Source organism: Petaurus breviceps, unplaced genomic scaffold (assembly GCF_028583685.1).
Source record: "Petaurus breviceps papuanus isolate PSGF00001 unplaced genomic scaffold, PetGlider_PUasm1.0 689, whole genome shotgun sequence".
Taxonomy (NCBI): domain Eukaryota; kingdom Metazoa; phylum Chordata; class Mammalia; order Diprotodontia; family Petauridae; genus Petaurus; species Petaurus breviceps.
The window spans coordinates 7,120,732-7,139,356 of record NW_027186458.1 but is presented as its reverse complement, the minus strand read 5'-3'; the positions used below and the strand labels follow the sequence as shown (position 1 = coordinate 7,139,356).

The 18,625-nt window shown below is 43.7% G+C and overlaps 2 protein-coding genes across 4 annotated transcripts in view; one reads left to right on the top strand and one right to left on the bottom strand.

The window, feature by feature from the left end:
• FUT10 (fucosyltransferase 10) overlaps positions 1-18,625 on the bottom strand; it is a 217,208-nt gene that overhangs the window by 99,298 nt on the left and 99,285 nt on the right. The gene's annotated exons all lie outside the window — the stretch shown is intronic.
• Positions 1,525-13,923, top strand: LOC138174594 (zinc finger protein 583-like). 2 transcript variants are annotated; one of them, XM_069104916.1, is made up of 6 exons: positions 1,525-3,283; positions 6,161-6,325; positions 6,811-6,902; positions 10,116-10,242; positions 11,645-11,743; positions 12,220-13,923. In XM_069104916.1, the coding sequence occupies exons 2-6, from the start codon at positions 6,292-6,294 to the stop codon at positions 13,716-13,718; spliced, it is 1,851 nt and encodes a 616-aa protein (XP_068961017.1). In that variant the 5' UTR covers positions 1,525-3,283; positions 6,161-6,291; the 3' UTR covers positions 13,719-13,923. The 2 variants fall into 2 exon arrangements, with proteins under 2 accessions (XP_068961017.1, XP_068961016.1); XM_069104915.1 differs by lacking the exons at positions 1,525-3,283; positions 6,161-6,325 and adding an exon at positions 3,300-3,516.

The window sequence follows — 18,625 nt, the reverse complement described above, 5'->3', positions numbered from 1 at the left end:
GGGGTATTCTGTTCACTCTGGGGTGTCATAGCTTAATAAATCCATTGATTGGGGCTGCTAAGTGGTGCCATGAATAGAGGACTGGCCCTGTAGTGAAGAGGACCTGAGTTCAAATCTAGCCTCAGACACAACACTCGCTAGCTGTGTGACCTTGGGCAAGTCATTTAACCCCAACTGCCCTGCCTTTCCCCCTACAGAAAGAAAAGAAAAGGAAGGAAGGAAGGAAGGAAGGAAGGAAGGAAGGAAGGAAGGAAGGAAGGAAGGAAGGAAGGAAGGAAGGAAGGAAGGAAGGAAGGAAGGAAAAAGACATTGATAAACCAAAAGGTGTCCAAAGGAAGGCCACCAGGATAGTGAAGAATCTTGAACCTGAATCATAAGGATTAAATGAAGCAACTGAACATGTTTAGCCTAGAGATTATTCAGTGAGGAAATGACAGCCCTAAGGATATCATGTGGAAGATGGATTAAACTCATTCATTTTATTTCAGAAGGAAAGCATAGGAAAAATGGATGTAAGTTGCAAAGAGACAAACTGATATTAGTTGTCAAGACAAACTTCCAAATAATTAGATTACCAGCAAATTCAGCCATTCTAATTTTGGAATCAAGCCCCTGTTATCCACTCGAGCCTTGGATTCACTCTGGAGCCCAGTTTGGGGAAGGACATTGCCATGATTTCCCATTTAGACCAAGTTAGTATCAACCAAACAATTACATCTCTGCATTGGAAATATGGTCCCAGGTTGGCCTACAATAGACTTTCCCTAGAAAACTGAGGCATCTTCCTGATTTTTAGTGGCTGTTTCTCCACTTTCTCATGCTTATCCATAAACTCTAGAAACTTAGTGGACCAGCTAAAAACAGATTTATACCAAAAGCACCAAAAAAAAAGGACCTGGTCCTGCCATTCCTGGGAAGGCTCTACAAGCAGGCTCCAAAGTGCATAGGCAAGATCTCTCTTGCCTACCCATGGATCCAACCCCCAACATAGTCCTGAGATTTCCATGTTCCTCCTCTCTTCTAATGTTTCCAGTGTGCCGTTTAGTTGAATTGGTCAATCAGCAGGAAACTCTTAAGCACCTGATGCATACAAAGCACTGTGGTAGATGCCATGAACACAAAGAAAAACTAAACTATTCCTGTCCTAAAGAAGCTTACATTCCATGCAGGGGCATTTCTGGACAAGTGCCTCCAGCCCATCTGTCAACTTTCCCAGCACATTCAATTCTACAAAGTTATCAGGCTTCTCACCCTTCAAGCCCTTTTTAAAGATTCCCACCAAGACATATCCTCTCATCACAAAGGATTCTCAGTCAGTGAACTCCAGTGGTGAGATTCATTCAGGTTTCATGCCCTGCCTTAAACTTAGCAGATATGACTTGAAGAACTAACAAAGGAAACTGAGTCCTCAGAGATAAGAGAAGCAGGAGACAATAATATCACAAAAACCTAGGCAGAAGAGAGTCACACAGAAAAGGTGGTCTATTGGCAATGTTAAAGGCTGCAGAGAGGTGATGCAGGATGGCGATTGAGAAAAGGCCATCAGACAATTAAGAGATCACTGGTGGGAGACAAACCAATCATATGTATTGCACTACCATAGAATCTTCTTTCTCTGGGTTTAAAGGAGGTCACAGCAAAGAAGGCCCTGGGTCTGAAGAGATGACTATCTCCAAGCCTATTTACACAACAAAAAATCATCAGTACTCAATGCAGCTGCCAAAGGCAATGAGTTCCCCTGGTGGAAACCTGATGTTGAACATCCACCAGTATCAGCACCATGCCAGGACATTAGAACATTACCTATGAACAACCACATTATGTCTGGAGATCCTGTTGGTACTGGGAGTATACTTCCTGTAACACTGAGAACTATCCATATAGCTCCTTTTATCATGGAGGCCATAAGAAATAACATTATTGATGTCAATGGGCTCCTTTTAGCTTCACATACCTTGCAATATACAACTTCAATCTCAGGATCCCTGGAAAGAACTAATTGCAGAAATGATGGTCCCCTGTCTTCCCAGAAAAAGTACTGTCAGAACAAGCCCAAGAAACTCTTGAAAACATCCTAATTTTTTTTTGTACATAGTACCTTTTTTTCCAATTACACATAAAAAGTTTTCAACATTCACTTTTGTAAGATTTGGAGTTCCAAATTTTTCTCTTTCCCTTCTTCCCCCATCCCCTCCCCAAGAGAGAAAGCAATCTAATATGCTACACGTGTGCAATCACGTAAAAAAATCTCCACATTAGTCATAGTGTGAAAGAAGAAACAGAATAAAAGGGGAAAAACATGAAAGAAGACAAAAAAAGTGAAAATAGCCTGCTTCAATCTGCATTCAGACTCCACAGTTCTGTCTCTGGATGCGGATGGCATTTCCCACCGTGAGTCTTTTGGACTAGTCTTGCATCATTGTATCACAGAGAAGAGCTAAGTCCATAGTTACAATGTTGCTGTTACTGTATACCACGTTGTGCTGCTTCTGCTCACTTCATTCTGCATCAGTTCCTGCAAGTCTTTCCAAGTGTTTCTGAATCTCCCTGTTCATCTCGTCTTAAAGCACATGGCATTCCATGTGACTAGGACTCTTTTTTTTTTATTATTTAACTATGAGTTGTAAATTATACAGCCATACAGTACTGGTATTTACCAGAAAAGAAAAAAAAATGTCCTCAGGGACGGCATTAGAAGGGGATAAACATAATAAAAAATAGCATTCCGTCCATTTAAACAACAAGCCCTTCGCCATGCCCCAACCAATGGGCACGTGGCAAGGAGCCATGCGAGAAAGCCAGGACCGCGCCCATTCTCACGCCACGCCATCTACAGGTAACTTTGGAGAGTTGTTCTGGTCGCATGATGAAGGCAGAAGCCAGACTTCAGAGAGGTAAGGAAAGGAGAGGAAAGAAAGCAGAAGCACAGAACACCCAGAGTCTTTTCATGGAATTTAGCCACAAAAGCGCCCAACGCTTTGCGGGCCTAGCGGGCCTAGGCCAAAGACAGGGGGCAGACGCGCGCAGGCGCACACGCTCCAGTGAGGGACGGGAGGCCTCCATGCCTTCTGGGAAATGTAGTCCACTTATCACGTGGGCGCGCCAGGAGGCCGGGAGCCCTCCCCCCCGGAGACTCCATTTCCCGAAACGCCGTCGAAAATCCCGCGTCGAAGCCAGGATGGCCGCTCTAGGCCATCCCGTTCTGCAGGCCGCAGAGCCTGATGCATTGTGGGCATTGTTCCTCAGGCCACTGGAATACCACGCAGCCGTCCCCTCCCTAAAGGTCAGACTTCTAGGCGTAGGGTCCTGGGGGGACTCCGAGCTGTGGAGGCCTTGGGGCGAGGGAGGGAAGGAGGGCATGAGCCCGTGCGCATGCGCTTCTCCCAAGTTTCCTCTCCTACAGCCAAGCGCTGAAGTCCAAGACGGCGCATGCGCTTTCTCCACCCCTCCGCGTCTTTCTGATGTCTGTGAATGGGCATGCGTTACCGCCCTACACCACCACCGCCATCCCAATCGGTGAGAATGTACGGCTGTTTTGCCCAGCTCCCACCCCGTTTACCCTGTTTCTGGAAATGCACGCGTGGCTCTCACCTTCCTATGCATTCTTCCCCCCCCTTCTCCCAGATCAAGATTGAACCAATGGAATAAGGGAGGGGAGAAGGCAATGATTGCGCATGCGCCCCGGTTCTGGGAGCCGCGGACGGGAGGGAGAGAGTGCGCATGTCCGAGCTGGGGTTTGCTTGAAGTGCGGGTATGCGCTTGGGTCCTGTGCGAGGACGTGCGTGCTGGTGGTGGAGCGTCCCTAGTGGGAAGTGTGGGTACGCCTGCAGCGCGTGGCCGCCATTCTGGCACCCCCCCAGGGCTCCCGTCTGCAGGGGGGCTGCTGCCTGGGGCTCTGGGACAGCCCTGCGGGCTCCCTACACCCCGGGCGCGGCGCCTGCCGAGCCCCCGCCGCTCGGCTTCCCGTCAGCATTCCGCCAGAAGACTCATTGGACTCTTGGAAGCATTTTACCCACCGGGCACAGCCAGAGCCATAGTTAGCAAACAAGGCTAAAAAGCTGGGGCCCAATCTCCCGCCGGTACACAGAGAGGCAGCGCAGAAAAGGGGGGACCACAAGAACCCACGCGTACAGGGACTCACTGTTCCTCTCTCAAGCCGGCCCCTGCTTTGCGTTGCATTTGTGCTAGATGCCTGGCTCCGCTGATGGCCAAGGTCACTTGAATACTGGGCACGGCTAGTTCTTCAAAGGGACAGTCTCAGCTGGACAAGGTGGATCCCTCGGTCTCTTCAAGACTCTGCCTTCCCCAAAAAGGCAGCTACACTCTCAGCTTGGCCAGAGGCTCCCCTACTGAGACCTGTACCCATGATTGGCAAAATCTCCAATTCTGTTCCTACTGCTGAAATCTGAAGTTGGGGGGAGGGGGTTCCTATCTCCCAGAAAGCAGTTTTGTACCCCAAACAGAGCAAGGCCCAAGTAACAATTTAGAAATGAACACTTTATTGGCGCCATGTGGGCTGCTTGGGGCCCCACCCTAAATCAAACCCCCGAAAGCCGCCCTCAAAGCCTCGGCTTTTAAAGGCAACCCAGGAACTTGCAGAGACTAAAATCAGTGATTGGTCAGTACACATTTTGAAAGTCCCTCGCCATCCAGTTTCCCTGGGCGGAGCTAAACCTGGCAGTTTGCTTACTTTGTGTAGGAGAGCTGGGTGGGGGAGGGGAAAGGGCACCAGAATGAGGCCGGGTGCAACACCAGGTAGCAGTGTAGAAAGGTTTAGCCTTACCTTTTCCTTTCAGAACCACCTTTCCTGAGTCAGGGCTAGAGCCCCTCAGTGAAAAGTCTTACTCAAATCTAAGGCCAAGGTCTCCCCCTGCATCCTCTGCCGTCTCTAGTCGCCCTGATAGATATCTGGCCACTGGACCCAGATGACTGGAGAAAAAAAAGTGAGGCTGGTGAGCTTGCACAGCCCTGCCTCACTTAAATCCAATCCACTTTCAAGTTGTGGCGTCATCTTCCTGATGCCGTGGTCCACTTTGAGAACAAAGAACAGGCAGCAGCAGCAAGCAAGCAGGTGCAGTAGATAGAGCTCTGGGCCTAGCTTGGGAACACCTGAGTTCAGATACTGTAATGGGAATGTAAATTTAAAGATCTTCCCTGTCCCTAGGCTAAAGTGCACCTGGAGCCTGGGGTAGGAGGCTTGTTTTTCAGTAGATACTTTTTGATTGGCCAGTGGGTCCAAAAGGTTGTTACATTCTCTGAGCCGGGAGAAGGCTATATAAGCCCTGATGTGTAGCTTTGTTTTGGGGGAGAAGTGTTCTGTGATTTGATCAGATGAAACTCTGGAAAGCCGTTGTCCAGAGGCCCCCCCCCCCCTTTGAAATCCAGATGTTGTTTGGTATGGATGTAATGGTTGGACAGTTTGGAAATCTGTCTACTTGATCTGTTTCTGTCTTGATAATTCTGTCTGTATATTCTGAAGTTCCGGGTGCTGACCTCTTTCCCCTGAACTAGGTAAATGATACATATTTGACTGATTAAAGTAAGCTTGTTAACCCATTTTGAGTTGCTTTCCTTTAACAAAGCAGATCCAAGAACCTGTGTGAGCAGCCACCCTGGGCACGCTGGGGTGCTTGCTGCTACAGAACCTCTGTCTGCTCGGGTTCCTTCCTCTGTAAAGTGGGACTCCTAACAATACCTGCTTTGAAGGACTGTTTTAAGAAATTAGGTGACCTTTGTGCAGTGCTTTGCCAACTTTAAAGTGCTATATAAATGCTAGTTGTTGGGATAATAAATAATAATACTTGGTGACCACTGAGTGGCTGAGTTTCTGGTCGGTGCTGAGCCCTACAGCAGATTACAAGCTATCGCCCTCACTCCCACTCTTCGCCCCCTAGGGTAGCACACTGTGCCTTTCTGATCAGGGTTTGTGGCTGTCAGTGTTCCTTAAGTAACAATGTGTGACTGAGGTCTTGGCCCCTCCTGGTGCCCCTGTTCTTGGGCATGACCCCCTCTTGGGAGAGTCCAACAGGGCCCATCCTGGAATGCCAGAGGTAGAGGTCCCAACTGGGGACATGGATCTAAGCCCCACAGTGCAGGTCCCAGGTCCAACTGTACTGCTTTGGAGCCCACAGGGCCCAACTTCACTGTCCTTTCACCATAGCTTCAAAGCAGTGCCTCATGGAAAGGAGCCAATCTTGGATCTTCTGGGGATGGAGCAAGTCTTGACCATCTGGCGAGGTAGAGAGGATTGGCTTGAAGTCACAGTGGTCAGCGAGCACGGAGGGAGTTACCATGGGAGACTTGGCCTTCACCTCTGGGGAGAGAGGTGAGCCTTACTGAAGTGGGGGCCTGCCTAGTGTGTAAGACAGGAAAAGAGGCCCCCAAGGGGAGGATTTGTGAGGGGATGGCCCAGGAGGGGAAGAAAGAATTAAAAGAGCAGCTGCCCCAGCTTCCTCTTCTCTGGATCACTCGGTACATGCCATTGCATGGCCCAGGCTCATTGGCCCTTCCAGGCAGTTAGTCAGTAAACATTTAAAAAGTGCTGTTGCCAAGGGAAAGAACTAGCAATGTGTGATGGGAGAGCAGTTGAAAGGAGAAAGAAGGAGAAAAGAAATATAATTCTTTTTTGGTAACACATTGTTTCATGACCTCCTTCAGCAGCAAGGGGCAGCACAGGAGGAAGGTCAAGGAAGCCAATGGAAAGGGGATCTGGAATGCGGAACAGATAGTGCAGAAGGACTGGGGAGGGAGGGATGCTTGTGAGGCCTTGGTCAGGGTTCATCTCCCCAGGACTTCTTTCTTCTCATCCAGATAAGCTTCTTGAAGATTCTCCCCTTCCCCAAAACAAGAGAATAGAGAATGAGGAGGGAACAATTGCTGGGTTCGTCGTGGCCAGGGCTCAGGTAAGTTCTTTTGGGGGTATCGCTTCATGCCATAGCATTTCTCAGTGTATACATCATTTCATTCCCTTCCCTTCAGCGATCAGTTCACACATCTAGTTAGTCACAGAACATTTATTGTGCACTTGCTGTATACCAGGCACTTTGCTAAGCATTGGGGACACAGAGAATGGTACAAGACAGTCCCTGCCCACCAGAAGCTCACAGTCTATTAGGGGAGAGAGCACAAAGACAGCCCTCTTGTACATACAAGATACAATGACGGGCAAATTGGAAACCCTCTTGGAGGGAAGAAAGACCCTGGCCATAAGGGACTGGGAAAGGCTTCTTGCAGGAGACAGGATCATCACTGAGACCTGGAGGAAGGCTGGAGGCAGAGAAGAGGAGGGAAAGCATTCCAGGCTTGGAGGGTGGCCACTTCTTATTTTGCAACATGATTAATGTGGAAATATGCTTAATATGATTGTACATGCATAGCTTGTATCAGATTGCTTGCTGTCTTTTGGAGGGGGGAAAGTTAGAACTGAAAATCTTATAAAAGTGAATTTTGAAAACTATCTTTACATGTAATTGGAAAAAAATACTATTAAGTGAAAAAAAGGGAGACAGCATTCATTACAGACATCCATGCCAAACAACTCTTCACATTGACCATTCCTGAAAATACCTGCTACTTTTTGTATTTTAAGTTCCTCATCTCTCTGGCAGGGGGTGAGCAATATGTTTTATCTTCAGCCTTCCAGACTCACGATTTCTCATTGTATTGGTCAGTGTTCTAAAAGCTCTCAGAGTTGTTTTTCTCTCTAACAGTGTGATCATTCTCTAAATTGTTCTGTTCTCCTCCCTTCGTCCCATGTCAGGTCCCATGTCTTCCCAGTTTCCCCTTAAACTGCCGGTTTCTTAATTCCTCATGGCACAGCAATATGCCACTCCATTCCTATGCCACCGTTTATTTAGCTGTTCCCAAATAGGAGCCTTCCCCCTTAGTTTATCATTTTTGACTCCTATGAAAAGAACTGTTATAGATATTTTTCAGAATATAGACCCTTTCCCTCTTTCAGCTCCTCCAGCTCACATCTCCAAGAATGAATTCCTGTGCCTCTTTTTCTCCAACCCTCCATCATTGACATTTTTCTCTTTTGTCAATTTTACCAGCAAAAGACAGTCTTCTTACACCAACCTTTTTTTTTTTGGTGATGTTTGAATCAAAGCATACTGCCATCTCTGAAAATCTGGAATTACTAGTCAGTGAGGGGACAATAGAAAGGACATATTACGGGTATAAGTAAGCTGTGCCATGTTACGGATGGAAATCTGTGGATGGAACATGAGAAAAGAGGTTGGCAGGTCTTTTAATGAGGATGAGGGCTGAGATTAGATGCACTGCCTCTGGTTGTTCATTGCTTGTCTGGTGAGTCCTGGAGGAGCCTCAGTAGCCCCAAGACTTCTTGATTGCCCCCCCCCCCCAAAGGTTTGGTTTGTTTTTCTGGGAAGATGGAGGCAAGACTCACAAATGCTAAGATGGGTTGCCATTTTCACCATTGGAGTGCTCGCCCTCATTTCTAAAATATACAGAGAACTGAGTCAAATTTATAAGAATACAAGTCATTCCCTGTTGATAAATGGTCAAAGGATATGAACAGGCAGTTTTCAGAAGAAGAAAATAAAGATATCTATAATCATATGAAAAGATGCTCTAAATCACTATTGATTAGAGAAATGAAAATCAAAACAACTCTGAGGTACCATATCTCATCTGTCAGATTGGCTAACATGACAAAACAGGAAAATTATAAATGCTGGAGAAGATATGGGAAAATCGGTGTGCTTATACATTGTTGGTGAAGTTGTGAATTGATCCAACCTTTCTGGAGAGCAATTTGGAACTATGCCCAAAGGACTAGAAAAATTGACCAAGCAATACCACTTCTAGGGCTGTATCCCAAAGAGATCATACAAATGGGAAAAGGACTCATATGTACAAAAAATATCCATGGCAGCTCTTTTTGTGGTGGCAAAGAATTGGAAATCAAGGGGATGCCCACCAATTGGGGAATGGCAGAACAAGTTGTGGTATATGCATGTAATGGAATGCTATTGTGCTATAAGAAGTGATGAGCTGATGGACTTCAGAATAACCTGGGAGGATTTATGTGAACTGATGCTGAGTGAGGGGAGCAGAACCAGGAGATCATGGTACACAATTACAGACACATTGTATCTGTGAGGACTAACTTTGATAGACTTGGCTCCTCTCAGCAGTAGAGGGTTTCACGACACCTCCAAAAGACTCATGGGGAAAAAAACTATCCACATCCGGAGAAAGGATTACAGAGGCTGCGTGCAGATGGAAACACACTGTTGGCTCTCTCTTTTCTTTTTGGTTTTGTTCCTTGTGGGTCATTCCATTGGTTATAATTCTTCTTCACAACATGACTATTGTGAAAATACATTTAATGTGAAGATATACGTAGAATCTATACTGAATTACATGCTGTCTTGGGTGGGGAGGGGGAGGAGAGGGAGAAAACTTGGAACTCAAAAGCTTGTGGGACTGAATGTTGTAAACTAAAAGTAAATAAATTAATTTATTTAAAAAAAAAGAGTGCCATCATTCAAATGGTCACAGGTCTAATTGAAGGACCAGAGGAAATCTCTCCCTCAGAACTTATCATGAAGTGAGTTTGAATTCACACTGTTCAAGATTATAATTATGTAAAATATAATGATTGTTTCTAGCCTAATGGAAGCATTCAGTGGGAGTTTTAAGAATGGAATCACAACCCAGCTGTGCAAAGGAAGGAGTGACCTGTGCAAATAGCCATGTGCCTTCAGTGGTCAGAAAATGGGGAGAGCTTCTAGCACAACATACCTTTTGTGGATTACTGCTTCCTGATTAAATCTGTGAGGAGGATGTTGATCCCTAACAGAGGATGATTAATATAATGTGTTAGAAGTGTGATTGTGCATATCTGTGTCAGAACACATGGGTCCATACTGGAGAATGATTGCTTTTAGCATAGTTGGCTATCAGGAGGTTGAGTGCCAGCATCAATGTTGGTTAAAGTTTGTGGTTTTCTTAGGGTTTGTTTGTGGAGAGGACTAATACTGTCAACTTCCTATGTAGTCTAGCACAGAAAAGGCACATAGTGAGTACATCACCAAGAAACATTCAGCTCCATGGTCCCTGGGTAAGCAGTCATGTGTTTGTTTCAGGAATCACTGTCATTCAGGGACGTCGCCATACATTTCACCCCGGAGGAGTGGAGCCATCTTCACCCAGCTCAGAAGGACCTATACCGGGGTGTGATGCTGGAGAACTATGAGAACCTCGTCTCACTGGGTAATCAGGGCTCTGGCCTTGGACTCAGAATCTCTGACTTTGAGAGGACCAAAAAGCTTGGCTGAGGTTGGGCTGGCTTAGCAGGGCTATTTAAGAGCTCAAGACTTGGGGAGAATCCCAAATCCCAAGTGATGGAAATCCCCTAGCTTCCATGCTCTCTGCACCGGGTTACAAAGATTCTGTCTAAAGGCCCAGGGTTGTTAGAAGATAACTTACTCCAAGAAGGCCTCCTCCCTCTCCCTCAGAGATGTCTCTAGACTCTTGGCCTGAAGCTTTCCTTTACATGGATTTCATTCTCCCTAGACTGGAATCCCTAAACTTGTTATCTCCCTGGGCAATTCTTATAGCATGCAGTAAGTACTAAATAAATGCCTGATATAGTGAACACACACACACGAACACACACACACACACACACACAGAGTCCAAAAGAAGATTTTTCAGATCTGACCATACTTCCCTGCTCAGGAATTTCTAGTGGCTCCCTATTGCCTTAGGATAAAATATACCTTTCCATCTCTGCTACACATTACTCACCATCATGTGCCATGACAGTAATACTAATGACAATAATAGGTAGCTTTTTTTTTTGCTTTTTGGAGGGCAATTGGGGTTAAGTGACTTGCCCAAAGTCATATGGCTAGTAAGTGTGTCAGGTGTCCAAGGCCAGATTTGAACTCAGGTCCTCCTGACTCCAGGGCCAAATAGGTAGCATTTTTAAGGTTCACAACAGGTTTTCTTTACCTATGTTATCAAATTTTATTCTCACAAAAACCTGGTGAGGTAGGGTTCTATTGTTAGCCCCAGTTTCCTCACCTGTAAAGTTGGGATGAGAGAGGTTAAGTGACTTACCCAGGGATATACAAAATAAGTGTCTGAAGTTGGATTTGAACTCAAGTCTTCCCAACTCTAGGCCCAGCACTCTGGGCCACCCTTTTGTTGTCTGACTTACTGGCCTTGTTGCCTTACCTCACTTAGGACATTCTGCCTCCTTCCTCCATGCCTTTGTATAACTCAGTTCATGTTACCTCCTAAATGAGACCTTGCCTGATCTCTGAAGCTGCTGCTGACTCCCTCCTGAAATTGTCTGTCTTTATTTTCTCCAAAGTTTGTGTTGATTTCTGTGCATACATATTTCCAGTTGATGGTCTGATTGAAATAACTGAATCCAAGCTGAGATACATAGAAAAGTCCTTAACTTCTTAGCACAGAGTAGGTTGAATGAACCACTTTTCTTTCTGCATCTAAATGAGCTCTTTAACCCATGTGCTTTTGGAATACAAAGCAGCATGTTCTTCAGAGGTCCTTTGTACTTTCTAGCTGCCCTCTTTTCCATGAATAGAATTGAATTTTTAGATGGTTTTGTCCCCCAGCATCTTCTCATTTCTCTCCCTACTTTTAGGGCTTCCTGTTTCTAAATTGGACATGCTTTCCCTGTTGGAGAGTGGAAATGCATCATGGAGACCAGAAGGAGAAGAAAGCTCACATAGCTCTTGTCCAGGTGAGTGCAGCGGCACCCAGCACCTTACCTGACCATGTTGGGGGCTGCACCCTGTCACTGTTGGACAAGCCCCAAGACCTGTGGGGAAGACCTAGACTCCCTCTTTCATATGAACTTCATGTTGTGCTCAAAAGGGAGCACAGGTAATAAGCTATGCTTCCCATTTTTGATTGTATTTTTAAATGTACATTTGAAATTTAATAATCATTGATAAAAACAAATATTCAGATACCTGTAAAATAAAGCTCATGATCAAAATGTCCATTTACTTCACTTTCCATACTTTCTAAAGTGTAGAGTAACTCTAAAGCGTGTGTGTGTATGTGTGAGAGAGAGAGGATTGAACCACACAGTCTATCATGTCTGTATCTGTTCTTGTTGATATGTGAGACAGAAGCTAGAATTAGTTCTAACTTGGGACCTTTTGTCACATCATAATCAATAGCAGATTGTGACTTTTTAAAAATTTCTTTCAGATTCCCTTACTGAGAAGACCTGGTTTGAAACCCTCAACTCAAGTCTGATACAAGACACTTTCATAGGAGTTTCATCCAAGAAAAGGTTGCCAAAGAAGAGTCCCTGGCTACCCAAGAAGATAGAAGCTACAAGACATGATGTCAATTCCAAGAAAGGAAAGATGAATCAGGAGAGACCATCAAGACAAGTGACAAGCACTCAGAGAGCAGCTTTTAAGACAGGGAGTGCGCCTCAGTGTAATGCACTTGAGAGGCCTTTTCATTTGGGATCAGTCTTTGATGCACGATGGAAAGAAACTGTAGGGGGAAATATCCATAAATATGTGACACTTGAAAAGAGCTTCAAGGGTTTTCCAGATCTAATTCCATGTAATATATTCCCCTTAGGGAATAACCTTTCTAAGTATAAACAATGGAAGAAGCCCTTCAGTTACCACTCAGACCTAATAAAATTTCATAGAACACTTTCTGGAGAAAAGCTGCAGGAACATAATGAATATGGTAAAGCCTTTTCCAGAAAATCAAATCTTGTTGGACAACAGACATTTCATGCTAGCAAGAAACATGACCAATGTAGTAAATATGGGAAAACCTTGAGCCACAAAGGAAATGTGACTAAATGTAAGAGGACTTATGTTGGAGTGAAACCCTTTCAATGTAATGAATGCAGGAAAGCCTTCAGTCAGAGGGGACAACTGATTTATCATCAGAGAACTCATACAGGAGAGAAACCCTTTGAATGTATGGAATGTGGGAAAGCCTTCAGCCGGAGGGCAAACCTTATTAGACATCAAAGAACGCATACTGGAGTGAAACCCTTTGAATGTAATGATTGTCAGAAAGCCTTTAGCCAGAGAGGACACCTCATTTATCATCAAAGAATTCATACTGGAGAGAAACCCTTTCAATGTACAGAATGTGGGAAAGGCTTCAGCCGGAGGGCTCTCCTTATTACTCATCTGAGAACTCATACTGGAGAGAGACCCTTTGCATGTAATCAGTGTGAGAAAGCATTCAGTGAAAGGGCAAGCCTGATTACCCATCAAAGGATTCATACTGGAGAGAAACCTTTCGCATGTAATGAATGTGGGAGAGGCTTCAGTCGAAGAGGACATCTTATTACTCATCAGAGAAGTCACAGTGGAGTGAAACCTTTTGCATGTAATGAATGTGAGAAAGCCTTCAGTGAAAGGAGAGACCTAATTACCCATCAAAGAACTCATACTGGAGTGAAGCCCTTTGAATGTAATGAATGTAGGAAAGCCTTTAGTCAGAGGGGACACCTAATTTATCATCAAAGAATTCATACTGGAGAGAAACCCTTTGAATGTAGTAAATGTGGAAAAGGCTTCAGCCAAAAGGGACACCTTATTAGACATCAGAGAACACATACTGAAGTGAAGCCTTTAGAAGGCAATGAGAGAGGGAAAGCTTTTGGTGAGAAAACAAATCACATTTGCCATCAGAAAATTCAGACCAGGGAGGGGATGCCTTATTAAATATCAGAGAACTCATAAGGAATTGACACATTTTGAATGTAACCAATTCTTTCACCAAGAACATATTCTGCCAGAGTCAATGCCTGTTGATTGGGGGATAGCTAAATAAATTTTGGTACCTAAATATGGAATATTATTTTGTTGTCAGAAACACTGAATATTGTCAAGCTCTGAAATAAATCAAGCTGATGAGTGGAGGAATAAAGCTTTTATAATCGAGATAACAGGCTAGCAAACTTGTTGGCCAGAGGGATGTCCCCCGAGCAGACTCACAGGAAAAGGTTCTTATACTTTTAGGAGAAAAGGGAGGGGGTCATTATTAGATAGTAGGGGTTGGTCATGCAATGCCAGCTGCCCTCAGCAGTCTGAACAAGGAAAACCACTTCATTTTGTCTTTTTTGCCCTTCGTGCCATAAATCCCAATGGAAATGGTAAAGATATCAGGGGCTATTTTGGGACTGGTATGACTCAAACTGGCTTTGTTTACAAGGAAAAGTCCCAGAGTAGGGATTTAGAGCATGGCTCAGTTCAATCTATCTAAAACACTATCTTATGGGTAGGAATGCAAGGACATTACTGGAATTTTGACATGGCTAGAATCATTAAGAGGTAGTGGCAGATATTACATTAGGTATTAAATTTTCTGTCATATTAACAAATATGTTAACAAGTTTTCTGTCAATGAAATTCAGAGAAGCTTGGGAATATTTATAAGAACTTTAGTGCAGAATGAGAGGCAGTTAGGTGACTCAGTGGATAGAGCACTGGTCCAACAGTCAGGAAAACCCAAATTCAAATCCAGCATCAGACACTAACTTAGTGATCCTGGGTAAGTCACTTAGCCTCTGTTTGCCTTAATCTGCTGGAGAAGGAAAAGGCAAATCACTCTTTTGCCAAGAAAACACCATAGACAGTATGGTCCAGAAGATCACTAGGAGTTGGATATGACTGAAAAATTCACAAGAAATGCAGAATTAAGCATTCAGAACAAGGAAAACAATATTCACAATTAGGATAACATTGTTATTGGAGAGAACAGAAAAAAGCCCAAATGCTGTATGATTAAGACGACTCAGCTTGACAACTTGAGGCTGACATTATTCATCTGCCTGTACCCCCCCCCTTTTTTTTCCAGAGACACGAGATAACAGATATGTAACACTGTACTTTTCAAAGAACAAGTAATGCCAGAATCAGCCTACTTCCATTCTGGAAAGGATTACTTAACTGGCAGATCAAAGGGATATTGTACACAGGATTTACCTAGCTTTTAGCTAAATGTTTTATAGTCTCCTGCTAATCTTGTGGAAAACATGAGAGATGTGTAACAGTATAATTAGATGGATCCAAAACCAGTTAAATGGTCAGCTCCAAAGAGGAATCATTACTGATTTGATGGACCTAGCCTTAAAAACCTATAGGGTATTGCCTCAGACAAACAGACCTTAGCTTAAAAAGGTCCAGGGCCAACCCTTCTTTGGTCATGAATATTTCCCCTATTCACAAATCCGAAAGATAATTTCATCCTTACTCCTATTGATTATAATATTAATTATTATATCCAGGATATGTGTACATTTGGACACTGTCTTGGTGCATGGTATGAGGTGTTGATCTGAATCTAATTTCTGCCAGATTATTGTCCAATTTAGCCAGTAATTTGTCAAATTATGACTTTCACCTGCTGAGGTCTTTGGATTTATTAAACATTAGATACTGTGTTTGTTTGCTGTGTACCTAATCTTTTCCTCTGATTGACCTCTTGCCCTCTCCCTTTAAAAAAAAACATTGCCAAATCACTTTAATGATTACCTCTTTATACTACACTATGAGATCTGGTATTATAGCTCTTTGTCCTCTCTTATTTTTAAATTACCTACAAAATTTTTGACCTTTGGTTCCTCCCTAGGAATTTCATTATTATTTTTCTAGGTCTGTAAAATATTCAGTGCCAGACAAATCCTAAAAGTAAGTTACTTAGATGGCATTGTCATTTTTGTTATATTGGCTCAACCTACCCATCAGCAATTAACTTTTCCCCCCAATTATTTACATCTATATTTCTGTTTTTACTCGGCCATCTTGGCTCCACCCTACATCTATATTTCTTCAAAGAGTGTTTTACAGTTAGATTAATAGAACATTAATATAACAGTGCATGTTGGTAGATATACTACCAAGGATACTATAACTCTGGTTATTTTGAATAAAATTTCTCTTTATAGCTCTTCTTCAGAGAGCCATCCCATATCACACATTATCATTTAAGTTCCAAATTCTCTCCCTCCCTTTGGAGAAGGCAAGCAATATGATACCACTTATATATGTGAAGTCATACAAAATAACATAATGGAGTATTTTTAAAGGCAAAAAAGGAGGAAATCAGCAAAAGTGATTAATACATCCAAAAAAAAATCTGAAAATGTTCTGCAAGAGACAGCACTTGTGTACCTCCCACCTCTACAAAGGGATAGGTTGGGAGTTTGTTATCTTCTTTTGAACCATGCTTGTTCCTTTTAATTTTGTGACATTCACTTTTGATTTGGGGGGGGGAGGGAATGTTCTCTCCATTTACATAGGAATAGTCACTGTGAATATTGTTTTCTGGATCCTTCTGACTTCACTCTGCATTGGTTCATGGCGATCTTTCCATGCTTTATTCATAGAATTCATCATTTCCTACAGCATAGTAATATGCCATCATATTCACATCCCACAAATTGTTTAGTCCTTGACTCTAACAAATTGGCATCTATTTTGTTTCTTATTCCTCCACATTGCAAAAAGTTAGATAAGTAGTAAGGATAAGCCCAGATATAAATAATAAAAGATGTGCCAAGAACTGTGCTAAAGTAAAGATACAAAGAAAACCAAAAACACACAATGAAACAAACAAAAAAACCAACCACCCAGTGGCCTCAAGGATCTCAAAGTCTAATGGGGAGAGAACATGCAAACTACTATGCCCATACACGATATCAGCGATGTCAATGGGAAGGCCCCATTTAAGCCAAGCTTTGAAGGAAGCCGAGAGGCAGAATCAAGGAGGGAGAGCATTCCAGGCATGGGGATGGCCAGTGAAAGGCACCCGTGACTTGTCCGTGATGAGGCTGTGCTGGCTCTTTTTTATCATCATTTACTTTGCTCAATTTTTAAAAACAATGATCCTTTTAGCAGTGCTTTCTAGGATTCCCCTCCTTCCATTTTGAAAATCAGGGTAGCATTTGAAGATCTTGATGTCCTTCAAGCACATCTCCCATTTTCCAAGATTCTGTATCACGGGTAGAAGCATAGGAATCCTATCTATCTGCTCTTTAAGTATCCAGGGATGCAGTTTATCAAAACTAGGTGACTTGAGCTCATTGAGAGCAGCTAGCAGCTAATGATTACAGATGCTGTGTGCCTGTTTGTTTCCTGTCATTCAGTCAGCTAGCATTTATTAAGTGCCTACTGTTTTTTCTTTGTGCTTGACATAGTGCCTGACACAAAGAAATTCAAGAGGACCGGAAAATGCTCCTTGCAGGTGGGATTTTAGCTTAAAAGTGAAAGAAGCCAGGAAGTAGAGATGAGGGGAAATGTTCAAGGCATAAAGGATAGCCAGAGGAAACATCCATAGTTCTTTCTGGCTCCAGTACTTCCCCGTTTGCTCTCTCCAGCTGCTTCCCCGAGGAAGACCTCCTGTGAAGGTGCCATGAATAGAGCTGGTGAGAGGGGAAGGACTTCCTTCCCCTGCTCCAAGAAATGGGTCTGGAGGGAATCTGGTTTTGTTCTGTGTCCTTTGTCTTCAGTTTCAGTTGTGGGCAGTAAATGCCCATCAAATCTGGGAGTGTGAACCATGGCAACCTTAGAGACAGGACTGTAGGCAGAATTTGCTGCAAGCCAGCCTAGAAACCAGGATGCCTGGAACTCAAGCTTGAAGTGGATTTGACCTTGTAATGGGGACTTTGTACTCTAGTAACTGAGCTAAACTTTTAACCTAATCCCCCTTTCCCTCCTCACAGTTGGGAATAATGCCTCCCACATGGACTAAGATTTTGTATTTGTGATTATACCTGTGAATAAAATGTTTCTTTGTAAAAGCTTAAAAGGTAAGGGGAGGGAAGAAGAGGGTGCTTATAGCCAATATCACTGGATCTCTGATTGAAGAAAGCTCTAAGATGTCAGACTGGAAAGGTAGGAAAAGGCCATGTTATAAAGGAATCTATTATTGACTATGATTGCAAATAAATTGAAAGGTGATTGTCATTAGCATTGGTGGCTTATATCTTTTTTTGGACTGTGAGCTCCATGAGCACAGGGAATGTGTCTTATCAAGCTGTGTGCCTGCTCACCTGCATGGACAGAGTACACCTCTGTACAAACACCTGCCACCTGTGTCTGGCCACTAGATGTCACTGTGAGATAAGACATAAAGCTGGGATGGGTGGTTGGGGGGGGGGGGGGGACCACAAAGTTTTCCAGTCTTCATACAGGAAGAAATTCAGAATCACGAAATTTGAGAATTGTCTAGTCCAGCCCATACACTGGAATGGTTGAGTTATTTTCCATTAGGCTTGATTCCAAGCACGATTCAGATTCCCTCCTTTGGATCCCCAGAGTCTTTGTTGGGGCTGCCTGTTTACAGGGAACCTGCAGGGCTCAGAGAGTCAAGAAGCTGCTTACAAGCAGAGGCTTTTCACACTTTAAAAATCACAAGGTCCTCTCACATCTCATGCCATGAACTGGCTGTGAACTTCAGGAAGACCGGAGATCAAATTCAGCCTCAGATACAACTAGCTAGGTGACCCTGATCTAGTCACTTTACCTGTGTAAGGCATGCAGCACAGTTTCTAGCACATAAACACTATAGAAATGTGAGGGTGTAATGGGAATGCAAATTTGGAAGATCTTCCCTGCCCCTAGGCTAA

What these genes read in the sequence shown, in the direction of transcription:
- LOC138174594 (XM_069104915.1), top strand. Translation starts at nt 3,462, where the DNA reads ATGTCTGTGAATGGGCATGCGTTACCGCCCTACACCACCACCGCCATC. An exon ending in CACCACCGCCATCCCAATCG is followed by an intron (nt 3,517 to 6,810) that starts GTGAGAATGTAC and finishes CTTCTCATCCAG; the next exon opens with ATAAGCTTCTTGAAGATTCT. An exon ending in CTCACATAGCTCTTGTCCAG is followed by an intron (nt 11,744 to 12,219) that starts GTGAGTGCAGCG and finishes AATTTCTTTCAG; the next exon opens with ATTCCCTTACTGAGAAGACC.